The sequence below is a fragment of the Malaclemys terrapin genome, chromosome 1, assembly GCF_027887155.1.
Source record: "Malaclemys terrapin pileata isolate rMalTer1 chromosome 1, rMalTer1.hap1, whole genome shotgun sequence".
Classification (NCBI taxonomy): Eukaryota; Metazoa; Chordata; order Testudines; family Emydidae; genus Malaclemys; species Malaclemys terrapin.
The window spans coordinates 187091523-187112355 of NC_071505.1; the positions used below are offsets into that span (position 1 = coordinate 187091523).

Below are 20833 nucleotides of genomic sequence, written 5' to 3' on the forward strand. Positions count from 1 at the left end.
TTGGCCCTCCAGCCAGGTCCCTATGCATGTTTCCTCCTTCTGAGGTATCAAACTCAGTTCCTTACCTGCAGTCTTAGTCAGCCTTTTCATTCACTGCCCTGATGATGCCACTTTCACAGTGGCTGGTAGACCATCTGGGACCACCCTCTACTCTAGATTCCAGCTCAGGACCCTCTAGTCAGCAGCCAAGGTTTGCACCATCCTGAACCTTGCTTCCTTTTTGCCTGAGCCTTTCGTACTCCTTCTGGCTCTGATACCCACCACAATCCCCCAGGTTTGCCAGCCCAATCTTTCTCCTCTCAGGGAGTAACTGAAGGCTAATTTCTATAGCCCCAAACACACACTTCTCCCAGGGAGTGACTACAGACTACTTCCCTGCAGCCTCTCTCTGCTATCAGTTCTCTGGCTTTGTAGAACCCCATTCTCATTCCTACACAGATGATCTTCCCTTAATTAGGGCTTTCCTCTCAGCCTTAGTTCCCCCAGTTTGCAGCCTAATTAATTGGCCCCTCTGGTCTACATTAACCCCTTCAGGGCAAGTGTGAAGAACACACCCTATCACACTCTGCTAGACACTAAAAATCTCTCTGCACTAAAAACCTCTTCCAGACCTGAAGAACAGCTCTGTATAAGCTCACAAACTTGTCTTTCACCAACAGAAGTTGGTTCAATAAAAGATATTACCTCACCCACCTTGTCTCTCTATGTTTTTATTAAGACTTTTACAACCCACTTTTAGTACATATAATATACTCTCTAAATGTATACTTTCACAATAGACTGAAACTGCTCCTCTGGAAGCATTTAAGTCTGTTGGATAAATAATAGCCTTTTACAAAATATTCTAAATACACAGTGGAAAAATTCTACAAGGAGCCCTCTTGGTCTGTTGAGTCCATAACATTTTTTTTTTTTTAAGAACTGCCTAAATATTTCCTTCTCCCTAAAGAACTCAAGATGCCACAGCCAATCTGAAGAAACCATCAAAGGCTTTGGGTCAGATAGTGTTCTTTTTATTATCTTTCAGGAACATTTTTGTAATATCAGGGAAGTATACATTATGATGAGTGTCTGGCTGATTCTACCAGATTAATTAATGTTGGTCTTCATTCTTAGGCCAAGTCCTTCTAACACTTACACATATGCTTACATTTATACACATAAGTAATTACATTGAGTTAATGTGCAAGTGCTCAAGTGATAGCTAGATTGGGCCTTAAGCTCAGACTTTTATGCTGTGTTTAAATTTAACAGTGAATTCAGCTCAGCCTTGAGTTTCCTTCCTTCCTTGAGTTTGTTTCACAACTATAGTGTAAATGTAATGGATTTTATATTTAATATCTTAAACTTTATATGTATCTACTGTAAACTAGCTAGGCAATTTTATTTTGATTTTTCTCTGAATCCAAAATGCTAAGTCAATTGCAGAACAACAATGAGAAATCCTTTGACTTAAGTATGCTTGTGTGTATCTTCACAATAAAAATACCAATATTTCAGGCTACAAGGCTTTCCTCACAGTGTCAGGTTTATAGGCAGAGACACTGATATTTTATTAAGAGAAACAAAGTATACATGTAAGTGCAAGGTAAATGAATATACAATGGTTGATACTCAGTTTTTCTTAAAAAGTAACTTGCCAATTGCGAGCTCCCAAACTCCTAAAGGAGGATTTTGAAACTTGTAATATCAAAGAGCACAAATGACTGGAACCCTTGTGGTGGGATTTTCAAAGCCACAAAACTAATTTGGGTATTCAATAAGTGACTGAAAATCTCAGCCTTATAGTTTAGTGCTTTTAAGCCAGAATCCTGGGCAGCAGTCTACAGACCAGATATCAGGCAGTGTGCTACTCTCTTCTCTGTTGGATGAGTGGCCTTTCTCCCTAAATGTCAGAGCCCCGAAGAGATACTGGCAGCCTTGAAATGGATCATCCCACTGCCATTCATCACTATCCGGATCCACCCACCCTTTGTGCACTTGCTTATGGGAGAACTCTGCAGAACTGATCTTGGTACTCCACAGAACGTGTGCACTTCCCATTGGGCTGTGGAGCTTTGTCAGTCCACTATAAGCAGAGATTCTGCAGAGGTGAAGATCCAGATCCAGAATAAATATTTCTAGATGACTAATTGCAAATATTTAGTGCTTTATAGCCATTCTTAAAACAGAGCACTTTTGATAATTGAAAGTTAAATGCTTTTTCTGAAAAATGGAAATCTTCATTCCAGTATTCTGATCTACTTAGTGAAGTCACAGCAAGAACTTTGTTCTAAAAATACATTTCTGAAAGTTCCATTTTCCATTACTCTGCAATGGAAAAATTCCAAGGAGTATTACTTGCTTTGTATTAAACAAAACAAACTGCAGCACAGCTCTGATAGGCTGCATCAGGAAGACATTATAGGTGGGCCTCTAGGGCCCACTAGCCTCAGAAAGTTCAGTGTGTACTAACTACACAGCAGGCTAAACTATCTAAGTAGAAAAGTTGAATCATTCTGACATATTACAATTAATAAAATAAATAAATCCGTATGCAGAAATTACCAGGCTGCTCAACTAAAGCAGAGCTGATATAAATAAAGCTCCCCGTTCTTCCACTTTCTTCATCATGTTGTCCTTAGCCCCAATTCAGCAAAACACTTAAACGTGTGCTAAGTACCACTGAAGTCAGATGCTTCCTGAATAAGGATGAACTTAAGTACATGCTTATGTGTTTTTCTGAATCGGAGTCTTGGGTCCAGTCCTGTTTCCCTCACATTGGACTCATGCAGTCTATGGGAGAGGGGACATGCTTTCTGCATTTGGGAGATTACTGTGAGGAAGTAAAAACCTCTATCCCTCCCCCCCAAAGACTGGTTCTTCTGAGGGGGCTTTCTTGATTAATAGTGCTATGAGAGGTGACTGCACTGCCTGAAATCCCATTTTTTTAACTAAAAGATATGCACCATATTTAGACATCTACTCAACACCTAATGCCTGAAATGGATATTTAGATTGCTGACTATAGATGAACGTGTCCAACTTTAGACACCCAAGTTATTGGGCCCTGTCTCTCCAGTCTCTGCTCCCGATATGTTTTGCTCCATCTGTCTCCTCCTCTCTCAGTTATGCTTTCCACTCTCTTTGGGTGTTCCTGTTTTCCCCTGAATAAGGAAGAATGTAGTCATGGAAAATTGTTCTTATAAAAATAATGAAACTCCCTTCCATGGCCTTACATGAAATCATGAACTTGATTCTCAGCAGCACTGGTTTCATGCAGTATAATACTGTTGAAATCAATAGAGTTAGATTAGCATAAAATTGAGGTAACTGAAAGACTTGCCTCATTTATGCAGTCACAGGTAAATTTAAGTCAGATTTTATTGGGAAAGTAATGAGAATGTTCAGTGCTATAAAAAAGAGAAGTTTGTTATGTGAGAACAGAAGAATGGCCATACTGGGTCCATAACGGTCCATTTAGCCCAGTGTACTGTCTTCTGACAGTGGCCAGTGCCAGAGGCATCAGAGGGAACAAACAGAACAGCACAATTATCAAATGATCCATCCCCTGTTGTCCAGTCCCAGCTTCTGGCACTTAGATGTATAGGGATACCCAGAGCATGGGGTTGCATCTTGACCATCTTGGCTAATAGCCATTGATGGACCTATCCTCTGGGAACTTATCTAATTCTTTTTTTAACTCAGTTATTCTGTTGGCCTTCACAACATCCGCTGGCAACAAGTTCCACAGGTTGACTGTGTGTTGTGTGAAGAAATCCTTCCTTCTGTTTGTTTTAAACCTGCTGCCTATTAATATCCTATGTTATGTGGAGAGGTAAATAACAGTTCCCTATTCACTTTCTCCACACCATTCATGATTTTATAGACCTGTATCATATCCCCCCTTAGTTGTCTCTTTTCTAAGATGAACAGTCCCAGTCTTTTTAAACTCTCCTCATATGGAAGCTGTTCCATACCCCTAATCATTTTTGTTGCCCTTCTCTGTACCTTTTTCAATTTCTAATATATATTTTTGAGATAGAGTAACCAGAAATGCATGCAGTATTTGAGGTGGGGATGTACCACGGATTTATGTAGTGGCATTATGATATTTTCTGTCTTGTTATCCATCCCTTTCCTAATGGTTCCTAACATTGTTAGCTTTTTTGACAGCTGCTGCACATTAAGCAGATGCTTTCAGAGAATTGTCCACAATTACTCCAATATCTCTTTTTTGAGTGGTAACAACTAATTTAGAACCCATCATTTTGTATATTGTCTGTTACCAGCTGTCCCCCTGCTGCATTCCTTTTTTCCCCTCTCCTTTCTGTTTGCCCTGTGTGGCTGCCCCTCCCGGCCATTGTGCTAACTAAAGTCACAGCCCTATTCATAGGAATGGCTTGTACAGACTAACTGGAGCCATTGCTCTGCCTAGGGAGGGGGCTTCTTGCTTCTTTGTTTGGTTCCTTTGTTCAGACCCGTGCTCAGTGCGGGGGGCACTGCCCAGAAATGCAAGACCTGAAGTGGCCAACTAATTAAGCATATAAGTCATACCTGTGGCTCAGAACATGCCCAGGCATGCCTATGCTTACCTGCAGCCTTTCCCTGCCTACTCTCCTCCCCTGTATCAAGAGGAGCCCAATCAAAAGTACTGGTGGGAAACTGCCTGAGTTTGCCTTTAAAGCCAGACATTTTCTGATCAGACCTCGGAGAAGGTCCTTGCTTTGCCACCTGGTCTGATCAGCTAGGGGTCTTTGGGGGGGCCCTCTCCCCGCTCTCGTTTGTTTTTGAGCGTACCCCCGTTTTTTAAATTCCCCTCCCACGAACAATGAATTTGTGCCTGGAGATCTCCTGATTATTGTAAGCGAATCGAGTCCTCTCTCCATCCTTCGATGCTACTGCCGTTCCTGTCTCTGTGCTTGCTGCTGTCCTGGGGATTGGTAAGAACTCCCTCTTGCAAACTTCCCCTGTCCTAGCTGCTGGCCTTGTTTCCCCAGCAGACAGACCCAAGCTAACTCCTTGGTCTGTATCTGTAATCTGTTTCTTGCTCCACAGCGTCTTTGCTGCTAGAAATAAGCCTGTGCCACTGCTAGGCTGTGCCTTCCTGGACTGTATCCTGGGCTGCCAGCTTGCAGCCACCCCACTGCTGCAGCCACCACTAGTTAACCCCCCCTGCCCTCCCGGGGGTGTACCGGGGCACACGCCACTCTGCCCTCCGGAACTGCTCCCCCTCCCGATCAAAGAAGCGGCATAGTGTAAGGTGCACCTATTAGAATCAGGTTCTTAGTCTAGATAAGTTGTAATTTCATTTTGCATAGCTGTGGTTAACTTAGGTTTAAAGAATTGTTTGTATTGTGTTCTGTTACTTGCTAATTTGTGTATTCTTGGTTAAGTTAGATCGTAGATAAGATTTTGCTGTGTTCTGTATAATTGTGGTTAAGTCTGTCTTCCTGCTGCCCTAACCCCCCCCCCTGAGCTTGCCTGTGTCTCCCCCCAAGCTCCCCAGTCACTCGTTGCAGTCTCTCTACTGTTTAAACTTGCAGCCTGTCTGCTCTGTGTCTGTCTGTCTGTCTCTCTCTCTCTCTCTCTCTCTCTCTTAATCCCTTCCCCCACATGCTCACCCCGCTCCTTTGGCTGCCAAACCTCAAGTGTATTACTGAAGTCTAGCATAAAACCCCATTGGTTACCCTTTTTCTCTCTAACACCCCTCACATTTTACATTTACACCACTGTGACACATTTTTACCTAGAGTTGTTGGTTATTTAACACATTTTACCCATAACTGTTAGTTGGTAATATGCTGCTGTGACACACCCTTTACATAGAAATTGTTAGCTACCTGTTACATTTATACTTCAGTGTTAATTGGTTACCACTGTATTGTACCCCACTATTGAAACCCCCTATCCTATTTACTAAAAGAAACCCCTCCCCAATTGTCTACCTTAACAAACCCCATACCCCTCACTATTGAATTTTCCCTGTTTTTGCATTTTCTTAATAAAGTTTATTTTGCACCCCACCAGTGCAGTAGTTGTCCCCCAAGATCCCCTACCTGATGGCAGGGTCATATATATATATTTAGGATTATGTTTTCCAATGTGCATTACTTTGCACTTATCAGCATTGAATTTCATGTGTCATTTTGTTGCCCAGTCATCCAGGTTTTGTGAGATTCCTTGGTATGTAACAGATAAAATTAGTAGCCAGTCCTGTCTGCTCTCAGCCTTTATAATGACACTTAAAATTGTAGTGACCATAAATAAAGATGTACAAATTATTTTGCAAAGGTGTAAAAAGTACATTATAATTTTAAATATTCACTTAATTCTAAAAGTGTCTTAATATCCTATATTTGCACTTAATAGTCCATGAACTTATCTATTTGTTCTGTAGTAATAACATTATAATGTTAGCATTTATAAGACATCCATACCATTATTGGGACACCGTACTAGGACTAGAAAATAACCAACTCTCTCCAGAGTAGATCCAAAGTCTGTCCACTTCCTCCTGAGCGTGGTAGTACAGTTTCTAGACCAATCATCAGACCCATCCTATTACTTTAGAGGAAAATTAATTGATGGATTATGGTTGCATAGTGGAAGCTAGTTACCGCTTACCTGGTCATCAGTTTGGTACACAGTGGTTGCTATTGTTACGGAGGTATGTTGCAGGGCATTGTGATCCACATGGCAAATGCACAAGAGGTCATTACTGGGCTTCCCAAACTATGCAGGATGTGTAGAGGGAACCCAAATATCCATTCTGTCCCTCCACATCAAGCCCAGAGGTACATCTGACAAAAAGGGCTATCATGGTGATGCCAGCTTAATGGATCATAGAGTATGTCTATACTGGAGCTGGTAGTCTAATTTCCAGCTGAGGTAGACATACTTGCACTAGCTGTGATTGAGCTAGTGCACTAAAAATAGTAGACGCTACAGTGGTGAAGGCGGCAGGACAGCTAGCCACCGCAAATGTGATCCCATTCAACACCCTATGCATTTAGCCCATCCCTCTGCAGCTACACTTCTGTTTTTAGCATACTAGCTTGAACAGAGGTATATCTAGCCAAGCTGGAACTACCCCTCCAGCTCCAGTGTAGTCATATCCAGGTTAGCTGATCTCTATATGTGTACACAGGCAGGCCAGACACAGTGTATGATGCAAACATTTTTATAAACTCCAGACTTTTCGGGAGCGGACACGTCTGTGTTGCTGCTATCCAACAAAATTTATATTAATGGAATCTTCATCCCCACATTATTCTCGGTGAGCCTGTGTATCCACTGCTTCCCTGAATTAAGAAGCTATATCCCAACTCACTGTTGTCAACTCTCGTGATTTTATCATGAGTCTCACAATATTTGGTGTTTTTCTTTAAGACCCGGCTCCTGGAGTTATGAGAAGCTCAGCATTTTTTTTTAATGAAAGTTTCTAGCCCTCATGGTTGCAGAGAAAAGCTTGAAAACATGACCTGAGTGCACCCTAAAGGCCCTCAAACAGAAGGTAAATAAAAAGAATCCAAAATGTTTTGCTTTATTATTATTATTATTATTAATCTCATGTTTTAAAGCCAATCTCACGATTTTTGAACACTTGGGTTTGGCAGTGCGACCAGCTACCCAAACTAGGACAATTCAACTACAAACTTGGTGGGTGTAGGATGGTGATGTATTATGGATTTGAAAGGTTAAGTGCAAAGGGGCAGGTGACAATGGCAAAGAATCACGGAAAGTTGCTTTCTTCAAACAATGAACATCTTCATTAGAATAAGAAAAACAGCATAATCCCAAAAGATTATCTCTTCTTTGCTGTGGAGCTTCTTCCTAGACTCTTCCTCCAAGCCGTCCTGCCTGGCTTCCTGCTACACTGAAAGAAACAGTGCACATCTCCTCACACAGAAGGACTGATGACATGCAGTTACAGTACAGGATCTCCGAATGTCTGCCTGTTGCATTCTGTACAAAGTTTGTGCAAGCCTGACCGAGTGTTCAATAAACTATGGAGGCTTTAGGCCTTGCTGCAAATTAGGCACAGCTGGACAGACAACATCCTCACCTGAACCTGTGACTTTAGTCAATGCTGCTTGTATTAGCTCGGTGAACCAAATGAGAGTTGCTGTGGGCACATATTTTGCCAGTGCAAGGGAATGAGGTTGGATGATGCTAAAATAAGAAGGATTAAATGTTGGCAACTGCTGCTATTAAATATAACAATGTTTCCTTTGTGGCAGCGTGTGGTTTTTTTTAAATCTTTTGTTGCAGATATGCTTTTATATATTAACTGTATGGCATAGTGAAATGATACTATATTGAGAATAAACTAACGTATGCCTGTTGGACTCAACACAAATCCTGTAAATCAAATCGATTAAGTATTCTAATATGCAGGCCAGACACAACCAGTGGCCAGTGCAACCTAACAAAACATTACCAAAAAAAATACACAGACTTTAAGGACAAGAAATGCATGTTCTGGGAATTCCCATTCTCTTTTTCCCTGCTCTTTAGTAGTTAGATTGCTGTGAAAATGCATTGTTGGGAGCCAACAGGACACTAATAATTACGTGTCATTGTTCTGTGAAGGTGAGATAACGATATATGCTGAACCACTACAATAGCTTCTTTGAGATAATGGTGCTTGAGGCTTTTCCCCTTGCATTTGTTCCTTCAGGACTTGCCTCTGCAGACTCATTTCTTGGTGGTAACAGATTTATTCCCTCATTAATTCTCTGTCCTCTTGCCTAAATCAAAAATACTTTCTCCTTTCTGCAAGTAAACATTTTAGCAGAATCTCCTTGCCATGCTCCTCTGCACATCAAAAAAGAGAACTTTTCTTGTTTTCCCATTTCCTTCCCCAGAGATGGCACTTGTGATGCCAGATGCCCAGCACCTCTCCTGCCCTGTGATGGATTTGGTGCAGTAGTGGCCGGTAAGCCAGTGGGCTAACTAATCAGCCTGTGCACTAAAGTACACTCTCCAGCTACAGGATTCCAGTCCTCCTTTCTTCAGAGGTTCTCTTTTATTTCTTCAAAATAACACAAGTTCTGTATACCAAACTATCCTTTCCTCCCCTTGACTCAGGTTCCTCCAGAAGATTTTATTTACTCCACCTGCAGGATCACACTCCACAGGCCCTCTGTCTGGGAGTTAAGGCGAGTCTCCCTGCTTCTGCAGGCTATCTGCCTGAGAGTCATACATAAACCCATTTCTTTCCCCTGACCTAGGGACTCCTGCAAGAGCCTACCCACTCTGTGTAGCTTTCTGGTTCAACTCAGCTACTTGTAGTTTTTTTGTGAGCATCAAGTGATCAAGTTTTCACCTCATCTGTAGCCTCACAGCATCAGCTGTGAGGCAGCTGATTTATCACAGGGGGGCTGGATCTAACTCTCTTTAAGTAGCCAGCCAGCCTACGACATGATCATTGAAATGAGAAAGTTAGCACATTAAGTAGTGGCACATCCAATCCTCAAAATAGCAAGAAATATGATAGCATTGGTTTCAAATTCCAATTTCTTCTTACAAAGCACTTTGTTTTGGTGATTCTAAATTGTAAAGACACAAGACAACACCGTCCCGAAAAGAAAGTAGGAAACAAAGTTTGGGCTGGGGGACAAATGGTGGAGTGTCGTTCAAGAAGACTAACAAAGATTACTTATTGCAGACAAACAGGAGCCTTGACAGACCCTGAGGGCCCACTAAGGGAAAGGAAGGCCCTGTTCAAGAAAGTTTTAGGCAAGAGTGATAAGTTTGCTTATTCTCAGTCATGGATGATAGCTGAGAACACACTGTGACGCTAGAGAGGCATAGTGAACATCTATGGGAATACCTGGAAATTAACATTTTCACCAAATTTGATTGCCGAGCTAGAGCACTTAGAGATTATTCCAGAGCAAATTATGACTCATATAAACTCTCTCTGCTAAATTGAACATTCTGGTTGGCAGCCAGGGAGTTGGACAAAGCATTATACCTCCCATTTTACCTGTGGTTGATAGAGAGCAGTTTGCTATCAAATAATAAGTCTGCCTGTATTTCATATAGAGCTGGTAGAATTATTTTTCATGAACAATGTAGAAACTTTTTGCAAATACCTTTCCCTGAAATTTCAAGTTCTCAAAAAATTTCAGTTACTCAGTAAGCTTGTCAAAAATAGAAAAAAATAAAATAAAAAGGTTTTGATGGAATTTCAAAAATTCTCAACCAGCTTTAGTTGCATGCCAGTTTAGTTTCATTAAATAAAAAAGGCAGAATGAAATGTGACTGCCCCTGGATAATAGAAGGTTGCTAAATAGGTCCCCTAGCCCAGCATGTGTGTGAGCAGATAATGTACATGCTGTCCAACATGCAGCTTATTGCAATAAAATTCTCTTGGTTTGACATTGTCCATATTTCAGTGCACAGTGGTTCGATGCAAAGTATGGAAAACAAAATAAAAAGTCAAGCAGAAAAGGTACTCTTGGGAATAATGTTGTGTTGGGAGGGAGATGGAGGTGATAACAAGCCTTCTCTATCTTCTGTGGAACCTCAGATTAAAAAATTTAATATTCTCTCTCAAATGCAGCTTTAAAAATAAATCAAGCATTATTAGTAACAGCTTTTCTTAAGTCCTCAGATGGCCACAAAACGAGAACAAGCTAGCTAGAGAGATAAAGGGTAGCAAGAAAACATTCTACAAATACATTAGAAGCAAAAGGAAGACCATGGACAGGGTAGGCCCATTACTCAATGAGGTGGGGAAAATAACAGAAAATGTGGAAATGGCAGAGTTGCTTAATGACTTCTGTATAAGATGTAGGAATTTAATGTGAGGAATTCTAAGAGTGTTAGTTCATCCCAATTTGCAGCAGTTGTGTCAGATAAGAGATATGGGATTTCACTGGTGGAACCCAGGTCTATGGAATAAGGAATACCTGAAGTCATTGCAGACCGGGGTACCTCTTTGGTACCTTCTGTCCCCTTCGTACTGTGGAAGTGTAGGGGATTCAGCAGAGCAAGGTGAATCCTTGGGGTAGGCAGTGGAGAGTCTACCCTGAGTTATGAGCTCTATGATAGATGCCCTGTAAACACCGCGATGGACCCTCCTGAAATGCCTTGTATGAGATAGGGCAGATAGTGCCTCTCTCCAGTGTTAAATTTTCATATAAGTTGTGGCCTGCCATTTAAAATCCATCCCTGTGTCTGTCCTCATTCCCTTGGATGTCCTGAGGAATGAGGAACTCTCTCTCTGGGGCTCTGACCTCACCTGAACTCAAAGCTGTTTCTTAAAAACAACTTGTTCACAGCAGTATTGTTATAAATGTCTTAATTTAAACTGTCAGAACTCATGTTGTATTGAAAATGAATGTTTGTACATCCACATTTCTTAAAAACTACATACCACTTACAATTAATTCAAATGGCCTGCATCACATCAACCATTTTTCTTCATTAAGGCACATCTGAAAGAGACTCATTATTAAGTAAAAACCCTTTTGTTCTTTCTCTGTAAGTAGATTTAATAAAAACTATGCTTTGTAACTTTAGCTACAGCAAAAGATTTCAGAGTCAGGAATAGGAATAACCGAAGTACCAGTGCGCTGCCATTCCTGCCATAGTCACTGAAAGCATATTCCTCCCTAAATAGAAGAGTCCAAATAGAGCTATGAGGGGTAGAAATAGATTCACTTTTATTCCAGAGGGCAATTGGATGCTCCTTAGCAGGACAGTAGAAGAATTATTTTTAAGTGTTTCCTTTTGATTTAAACAGGTGGCATGATCATGTTATGTGGTGTTCATGTGCAGTTGATTAATTCATGGCTACCAATTTAAAAATATTAAATTTCCTACAAGTATTATGGACAAAGTGTGAAGCTCATCTCTGATGTCTGAATTAAGTGCATTTTTTTTAGAAGGAGCAATACCCATCAACCTCCACTTCCCCAAATTGTACTTTCAACACATTATTTTAATTCTTGAGAGGAGTCCCAGGGTGGGATATTTTTATTTGCTGTATTTACAATAGTGGATTTCCAAAGTTTGCATTCTTCTTTGAAAAACAACTTGCTGTACTAATATAGGGACTGCATAGAGTGAAGTTAATGGCAAAACTCCCATTACTTTCAATGGTGGACAATTGGGTCCCTATTATCTGAATACTCTTAAAGAAGTATTTTCATTGTCCTCATAGTTTTGCACTTCTACAGCACCTTCCATCACTGGAACTCAAAACACTTCACAAATATTAGTGAATTAAGCCTCACCTCAGCCCTTAGGTAAGTACCGTCTGTTTCCTTTTGCAGTTGTGAAAACTGAGACACAGAGAGAGAAACTTGCCCAAGGTCACATCAAAGGCTGTGGCAGAGATGGGGTAGAGGCTAGGGTTGAAATTCTGGCTCCCTGGAAGTAAACTGCAAAACTCGGTCCCAGATCTTCTGGCTGACAGTGGTATTCTTTAACTATAAGACCATGTTCCATAAAGTGGGGGAGGAGGGAGGGAAGCATGTATATGAAAACAAAACTAGTTAGCCAATGGTTCCTCGGTGTACCCTTTTCTAATCTTATAGATGTTTATGTTTGAATTAGAGCTCTTCCCACCCTCAACTCAAATTAATTTTCTGCTTGATTCTGCAGTGAAATTATAAGTACCATGTTTTATATTGTGGTGTGGATATAACTGGTGCCCCAGATTTAGCATTATTAATTCACTGTATCTGACGAAGATGTTGTATAGGGAGAATATCCTTCTTCTAATCCAGATTTCACTGATGGCTTGCAAAGGTGGCAAGGAAAATTATGAAAATACTTAAAAGGTTAAAAGGTTTATGTTTACATGTGACAGATGGGAAATAACAGTAATAACATTTGGTCTGGTCCTGCAGTCCTTGTAGTAAATAGATGTTTTCCCTAAATAAGAACTACAGGATTGGACCCACATCATACCTTGGTTTTTAAATAGGCAAGATTTCATTTCTGATGTTTGTCACATGCAGAAGCATTAGATTATTTTTTTCCTTCTGTTTATGAAGCCTCTGCCTCCTTGCCATGACTCTACGGAATCTATGGAGGTGTTCAAACAGCACTGCCAAATAGCAGAAGAATATCATGAGGTCAAAAAGGAAATTGCACTGCTGGAAGAAAGAAAGTAAGTAACTTTTCTCCAAAGAAACCCCAGTATTTACTTATACGTTCAAAGGAAAAGAAGTGTAATTTGCATGAAGAAAAACTTTCATAATTATTTTAAAATTACTACAGAACCATTCACATGGAATATGATTTCTAGGCTAGTGAAGGAAAAGTGGAAAATGCTGCCAGAAGTAGGTATTAAAGAAAAATGGTATTTTTGTTTGAGTAAAGAGACTAAAAGAGTAAAAGTTTGAGTAAGGAAGCTAACATTCAAGATCTTGATCTATAGAAATCCTTCAGGTTTCAGAGTAGCAGCCGTGTTAGTCTGTATCCGCAAAAAGAAGTCTCTTAGTCTCTAAGGTGCCACAAGTACTCCTGTTCTTCTTTTTGAGAAATCCTTCATAATCTAAGCCAGAAGATCTTTGTGACCCTATTCCTCTGCCTGGGACAACTGCAATTGGACAGAGCAGGCCGTCTCTCTGTCCTAAGGTTCGGCCATGACCAGGAAGAGAGCAGAACTTTAACTGTTCAGGGCTCTCAATTATGCAACTGTCCACTGAAGGACATCCACCAGAATCCCTTTATTGGCTGCTTTTAGGACACTGTATGGCCTTATTCACACATACTTGCACCAGTCTAAACTAGTGCAATCCCCTGCGTAGACACCCTTATTTCAGTTTTAAGAATGATTTAGTTCTGTATAGCTTAAATTTGTTTTTAATTAACTTTAGTTAAACCTGTGCAGTGTGGACCATTTGATTTGTAGTTTAATTTAAGGTGTGATTTTAAACTATTGCAACCTTGCATGTAGACAAGCCTTCTGGAAGACCCATTTATTATGGCATATCTACCTTTGCCCATTTTTTCGGTCCCTCTCTGTCCAGTTGTTTTGTGTTTCATTTCCTGACTACTCCTTTTCTTTTTCTGTTTTCCTTTTGCCTGGCAGGGTGGTTTGCTTGAGTTACATTAAGTTTATTCTCTTGCCTGACCTTTCTGATCCATTTGATGGTTTATTCTCACTGGCTTCATCCTTTTTATAGTAATGGTTTGCATTGACTTTATGGCATGGTGCTCAGTTGTTGATCACCACAATTATATAAACAGATTAAACAAAATTTTTTGATGCTAATTGGATTCTTCCAAGGTGTAGTTAATGTTAAATCAAATGCCAGACATTGACAACCAGAATGATTCGGCATTTTCAGTGAAGAGCAAAAGAGTGAGAATAATTCAGTTGAAAATAATACTCTAAGTAGATCCTTAATCTACTGTACTTTCCATTGCTGTTGTATGGTATTTGGATTTTATTTTAACAAAAAGCCAGCCATGCCACAGAAAAAGCCCTTTTTGTTTGTAGCTGTGTTTCACCAAGCCTTGGATTGGGGTGGAGTCAGAGGTAAAAAGCTAATTCAAGAGATACAGCCTTCTTTAACAAACCATTAATTCTGATGCTATGGGACTTTGGATTTTCCTCAGAGCAACAAAAGCATAATGTTCTGCTTCAATTACCCCAACTTTGGAGACTCCTTTTGAAGTCATGTAAGAAGGTGAGGTATGATCAGAGACCCAACTGTAAAAAATGTTAAGATTTTAAGCCCCAGACCTGCAAGTGGGTCCAGATGAGTGAACACCTGCCCTTCTTGCAGAATCCCACTGAAGTCAATAAGAGCCCATAAGGATGCAGGTATCTGCCATCAAAGGGGCAATCATAGGACTGGGGTCTCAGTTATTACCTGAACAAACTTCCTACTAGCAGGGATTTTTCTACTAATTCCAATGATTTTTGCAGCAATTTCTTATTTTTTTCCTCCTGCATTAAGCCATACAGGTATTTTATTGTCTGACAGATATGATTGCTAGCTGAGGCCAACTCAGAGAGCTATGATATTAAGGATACATTCCAGAATGTGGTCCTTTATGCACTGGTAAAGCCCATAGTTTGATCTTTAAGAATTGTTTTCAGAACAAATTATAATTTCTGTTTTAAGACAAATTGGTTTTTGTGCATAGGTGAGGTAGGGACTGTTTGGCATTAGTAGTTGGTCAGGATGTACCACCAATGTCAGTATATTGAAAGTATATGTAGGGTAGGAAAAGCCATATTCTTTGTACTAAAGGTGGAGGATAGACCAAATGGCATGAAAAATCCAACAAAACTTGCCATGATTTAAAAGATTATTGAATTTGGGATCCTAAAACTGACAGATTTTCAAAACTGTCCACCTAAGTTGCACAAGCATAGCCTGCCTCTGGATGAGCAAATACAAATATGCACGTGTAAAATAAATGTCTGCATGTCCAAGTGTATGGTTGTATGTGCAAATTTGGATATATGCATTTATTGGGATTTGGGCCACAAGTTGTGAAGGTTTGGTCCAGAAGTTGAATGGAACCGATTTATTGTGAGTAGAGCTAAAACAAGGAAAAGAATTCAAAATTAAAATGAATAACATAATATGTAAGTGCTAACAATGTATTTTTGTAACTTTAGATGGGAAGAAATTGAGACTATTTATCTGTTCCTCCGCAGATATTAGTCCAAAATTTTCAAACTTGTCTAAACTTGATTGTCTAAAGTCAGTTACATATTTATAATCCATATTTAGCACCCAAATTATTTCAGTGGAAGCCATTGATGCTTGGCACCTCTGAAAATCCGAGTCTGATACTTATATATCAAATTATGGATTTAAGTACCTTTAGGTACCCAGGCTTAAAAAGGCGGTCTTATTTATTTATTTATTTATTTATTTTTCAGAAAGCTGATATAAATGTTTTACTACAAGTGATACATACCTGAATGAACTACACACATTTTCAAGCAAAACACACTTGAGACTTTGAGGTTTTTCTTTAATAAAAATCTTTTTAAAATAGTTTATTGCATATGATAGAATGAAATTTGTCTTTTGGGAACAGAGTTATGTATATACAGATACTATGACAATAGGCACATAAGAAATGTTTAATGCTGGAGATTTCCAAATACATATACAAAAATATATCCAAGCAAGAGTGGCTATGTAATTTATTTCTGGGCTATTGTTATATGCCTCCTAATAATATACATGATACCTAGATACCATGGTGGTGGGTGGATTAGAAATGCCTAGACACATAAGGATGTCAGTCCAGCACCTTTTACTAGCTCTCAATTCATTTAATCTAAAAAAGAAGGAGGAGAAAAAGATTTTTGGCCTGTTGACTAATTTTTTGGATAGTACAATACTGTTCTAGACAGAAACAGTTTGAAAGTTACAGGGAACAAGATATAAGTGGGGGTATTTGCTGAAATTTAATAGACTAGAGTGGATCACACTGGCTGGGATGAAATGGGATATTAAATATTCCATAAATTAGAAGAAAGGGATGTTTTGTCTCTTCTAAAAAGAAATGGGCCAGAGTGAAAAGTCTGTCTGAATGACAGAAGTTCAAAAATGGAGTCTTTTCTGAGCTTTCTGAAACTTCACCAGTTTAGGGACTACTGCAGATGTCCCAACTTTACTACAAAATATTATCAAATTTTAACCTTCCTTTTGTGGAAATGTGGATTCATAATAGTGTAATATGCCAGGTAAATATAATCCTTGCTTGTAAATATTGAATACAATAAACTGATAAATACACACATGATTTCTCCCTTTTATTTTGAACATATAGTAACTTGTGCAATATTCTTCTTCCACTCAGTTCACATTTTTACTGAGGCCAAGAGATCTTATGTTAGATGGCTACCCTGCCAGCATTCTTAACTTCCTCTCCACAGATTAGTTTATCTGTGGAATGCAAAGGTCAAACATTACCTGGCAACACATACTGCCAGGAAGCCTGATGATCCAAAACTCTGTGTTCAAAATATTGAACAAGATGATAGTCTGCTCTAAACAATACTCCACATTGTTACTTCTAAAAAAATATTCGCAGACCAGTAAAGATCATATGGTAAATTAGCGCTATTGCACAGATCAGAATTTATCAAGGAGGGAACTTAATCATATCATAATGATATCAAAACAATCATAAGCATAAATAGATATCAGTGCCACAAGCACATTTGAATAACTACAGCTGACAAGGGTTATTTTATAAAATGCTTTCTTTATAACTTTGTTTACATACCAAAGTGACAGATGCCTTAGAAATATGGTAGATAAATAATGTGTAATTTGTCTCTCTTCTCTTCTTTCCAAGGACCTAGAGCAAATGCAGGGCAGTTAATTAACAATCTTGGTTTGCACTTTTGTCCTGCATGCTAGCCCACCAGCCAGTGCTAAGAAGTTAGCATCAGCTGGCGTGTCCCTTTTGGCCTCCTGTTGCTTAGGGGCCCTCTCCTGGCTGCCTTCTCTTCCTGCCCTCAGACCCTCTTCCTTTGCAATGTGCTTTTCACTACAGAATGCAGGGGGAGGCAGGAGCACAAAGCTATAAAGGGAGGTGGTGAATTGGACTAACACTGACTGCTGCACTCCACAGCAGGAGTCTTTTTGCCCCATTTTCTTTGTGGGAGAGGCAGATAGTAAGAGCACAATCCATGGTAGGTGTGGAAGCAATAAACGCAGTTACCTCATGAGAAAGAGGGAGTGAGAGAGAGGGATAGGATGAGGGGATCAAAAAACGAGAATTATAGGGTTGAACAAAGGGCAAGACTGGTGGGAGAACATGCTGTAAATGGGCACAGCTCTGACTTCATTTGAATTCTGCCCATTTACACCAGCAGAGAATTTGTTCTGATATGTAGGGCAAGGGACAAACTCAACCTGAAATGGAAGAAGAGATAGAAAAGGAAGAAAGGGGTGTGGAGGCAAGAATACACCACACTTAGATCAGTGAATGTAATTTAATTTATGTTCCTGTAACTTCTTATATTTCCATGACAGATGTGTTAGATCTCTAATTTTGGGTGAAAGGGATAGGATGGCTGGTTATTTTGGGCACTTAGTACATTACTATTACTAGCTAATGACCCTGGATTATGCAGTTAAATATTAGAGTTGTCTTGGTTGCTAGCTATATTTTGTATCATTAGCTCTGGCCAGTTTTATCTTTTTCCTCCCCCAAACAATTCTAACATATGCCTGGAGTGAATGTGGTCTAGGATTGTCCCTTTTCTGTGCCATGGATACCTTTTCACTTCCCTTCGTCTATGTGTATTGTAGTAGACCCCTAGTTGAGGGTATGCTTATGCCCTGACTTACACGTTAGTTCACTCTCTCTTTTTCTACCACCTCACCCCCATCCCCACCAAAAAAAAGAAAAAAAAAAAAGAAAAAAGGCTGCCTGCTTACACAAACCTTTTATGTGGTATAAACATTCGGGTGAACTGGAGATGGGGGATTTCCATGCTTTTATTAGTGTTCATCCTCATCGCTGGATACTGCTAAACCACCCTTGACATAGATGATTTCTGGCACATTAAGAGAGTGCAGAGAAGCAACACTTAGCAACTAAAACAGTTTGCCCGGGGAATATAGGAATTCCCATATTGGATCAGTTGAGTAGTCCATGTAATCCATTTTTCTGGCTCCAATAATGGCCAGTACCAGCTACTTCAGAGGAAGAAACTCTGCAAGCACATATTTATGGGATAATCTGTCCTTAGGGAAAGTTTCCTTCTAATTTCCCATAGTTAGAGGAAGGTGTATGTGCCAAAGCATCTGGGTTTATATCCCTCCCACAGACCTTGATTATTTTTTTTTAAAATTGCTGTTATAAGTTCTGGATATTCTTAGTAGCCATATGAGGCTTAGCCAGTGCCTACTCTGCAATAAAACACCTGCACCTGGCCCGTGTCAGCTGACTCAGGCTTGGGCTTCAGGGCTCTGAAATTACACTGTAATCATTTGGGCTGGATTCCAAATTCAGGGACCCACCCCCTGATGTGGGGTCCTGAAGTTTGGGCTCCAGCCCCAACCTGAACATCTGCACTACAATTTCATAGTCCTGCAGCCTGAGTCAGTTGACACAGGTCAGCTGCAGGTGTTATACTGCAGTGTGGACATACACTAAATGTCTGATCCTCTTAGTCTCAGTGATGACAATGTGTTACACAGACTAACTGTGTTGTGTGGTTTTGTTTTTTTAATCTATTTCCTTTGATTAGTTTTGCATGTCACCTTTCAATTTCATGGAACGTTTTCTTAGTCTTGTAATACAAGAAGGGGAGAATAGAAGCCCTTAAATTACCTTCTCTATGCTGTTCTTTATTTTATATGCTTTTATCATGGTCCCACTTATTCATCTCCTTTAAGATAGTCCCAAACTTTTCAATCTTTCTTCATAAGAGAGTTTCCTTGCTCCTAATCATTCCTGTCACTTATCTCTGAACCCCCTCGTACTTCAGTTTCCTTTTTAAAATGTGACCATTACTGCAGTGTTTCAGATGAGGCCACACTATTGAGTTATAGAATGGCAATATAATTTCTATATTAATTTCCATCCTATTCCTTATGCATCCTAACATCTTGTTTGCTTTCTTTGACTGCTGTTGTACATTGAGCAGAGGACTTCATTGATACCTGTGGATGTTCCTAAAAATGCTGTGTAACCCAAACCCACCAACCTCCTATTCTGACGATTGCTCAATTTACCCAATTTAGGCCTTATTCTCCACTCACTTGCACCTTGTGTAGTTATTTGCACTTGTGCAAAAAGGTTGTAAAACACTACCAAATCAGAGTGGTATGCTGGCTTCATTTAATCCCAAAAGACTCTTCAGCTTGTCCTGCCATGCTGGTCAGTGCTCAGATGTGCTAGAACTACGCAGCTGAAGCACGCTGTAAGTGACATGACCACAGGCTCTGCCTTTATAGCTTAAAAACCAGATTGTTACTGGTCCTTGTTCGAATATCCTCCCCAAGCAGGAGCCAGCTCATTGCAATCCCTGCACTCTTTTAGTTCCCCCTGAGATGAGAACATGGGCAATGTCCCCACCTTCCTCCCAAACTGTAAGCCTCAGGCGGGTGCAGAACTTTCCCCTCACGTGTGGCCCCCTTGGCCTGACTGGAGCTGCCCCCCCCCAAATATAGAAGTCAAACTATGCCTATGGGTAAAGCAGCCCCAAAATGTTGAATGAGGAGGTAGGACTGTGGTCCTGCCACCAGCCAGCAGACGTGCGTGCATGCTACATCTTCCTAAGGGGTGGCACATGCCCCTGTAAGTCACATATCCAGCGGCATAATCCTTCCTCATCCTCACACGGGGGGGGGGGGGGGGAGCGACTCTGCACCACTCCCATGAAGGGACAATGCCTACAAGGTACATTCCACCCCAATATCTGATGTTTTTTCATTTGTTAGAAATAAGCTAGCAGAATTTGCTTGTATTTATTATTCAGAATGAATTAAATAAAAAGGCACCTGTGCTCGCCACAAAAAGAGCCTTTACTGTGCAACACGGGGGGGGGGGGGGGGGGGATTTCATTAAGGCTCTGCCAGTTTCTTTAATTTGCATGTCTTACAGTTTCTTAAAACTGTAAGACATGCATTTCATTAAATTTTTACCATGTAAATCATGCTTTTCATAGAAAAAACAAAGTGGACATTGAAAAAGGAAACTATAGATTCCCTCATAGCCTCAAGTGTCTTAGCAACGGCATTAGAAAATGCTTTATCAATTATGTTAATTTTTAACCACAGTGTAGCTGCTAAAAGAAAGCATAGATTAAAAAAATGCTAGAGCTATTTATTAAGCATCCATAACTAAGGCTAGATGGTGCAAGAGCTTATTGTGGTATCCTTCAAACTCT

At 40.1% G+C, this 20833-nt stretch overlaps 1 protein-coding gene across 9 annotated transcripts in view; it reads left to right on the forward strand.

Annotated features, from left to right (window-relative positions):
* MAP3K7CL (MAP3K7 C-terminal like) overlaps positions 1–20833 on the forward strand; it is a 79824-nt gene that overhangs the window by 50645 nt on the left and 8346 nt on the right. For 6 of the 9 annotated variants that reach the window (XM_054047770.1, XM_054047804.1, XM_054047779.1 and 3 more), the window contains one exon: positions 12996–13111. In XM_054047770.1, coding sequence (XP_053903745.1) covers positions 12996–13111 — 116 coding nt within the window. Of the gene's footprint in view, positions 1–4633; positions 4923–7371; positions 7496–12995; positions 13112–20833 lie in introns of those variants that run through there. The other 3 variants (XM_054047829.1, XM_054047821.1, XM_054047814.1) reach the window with 3 other exon arrangements.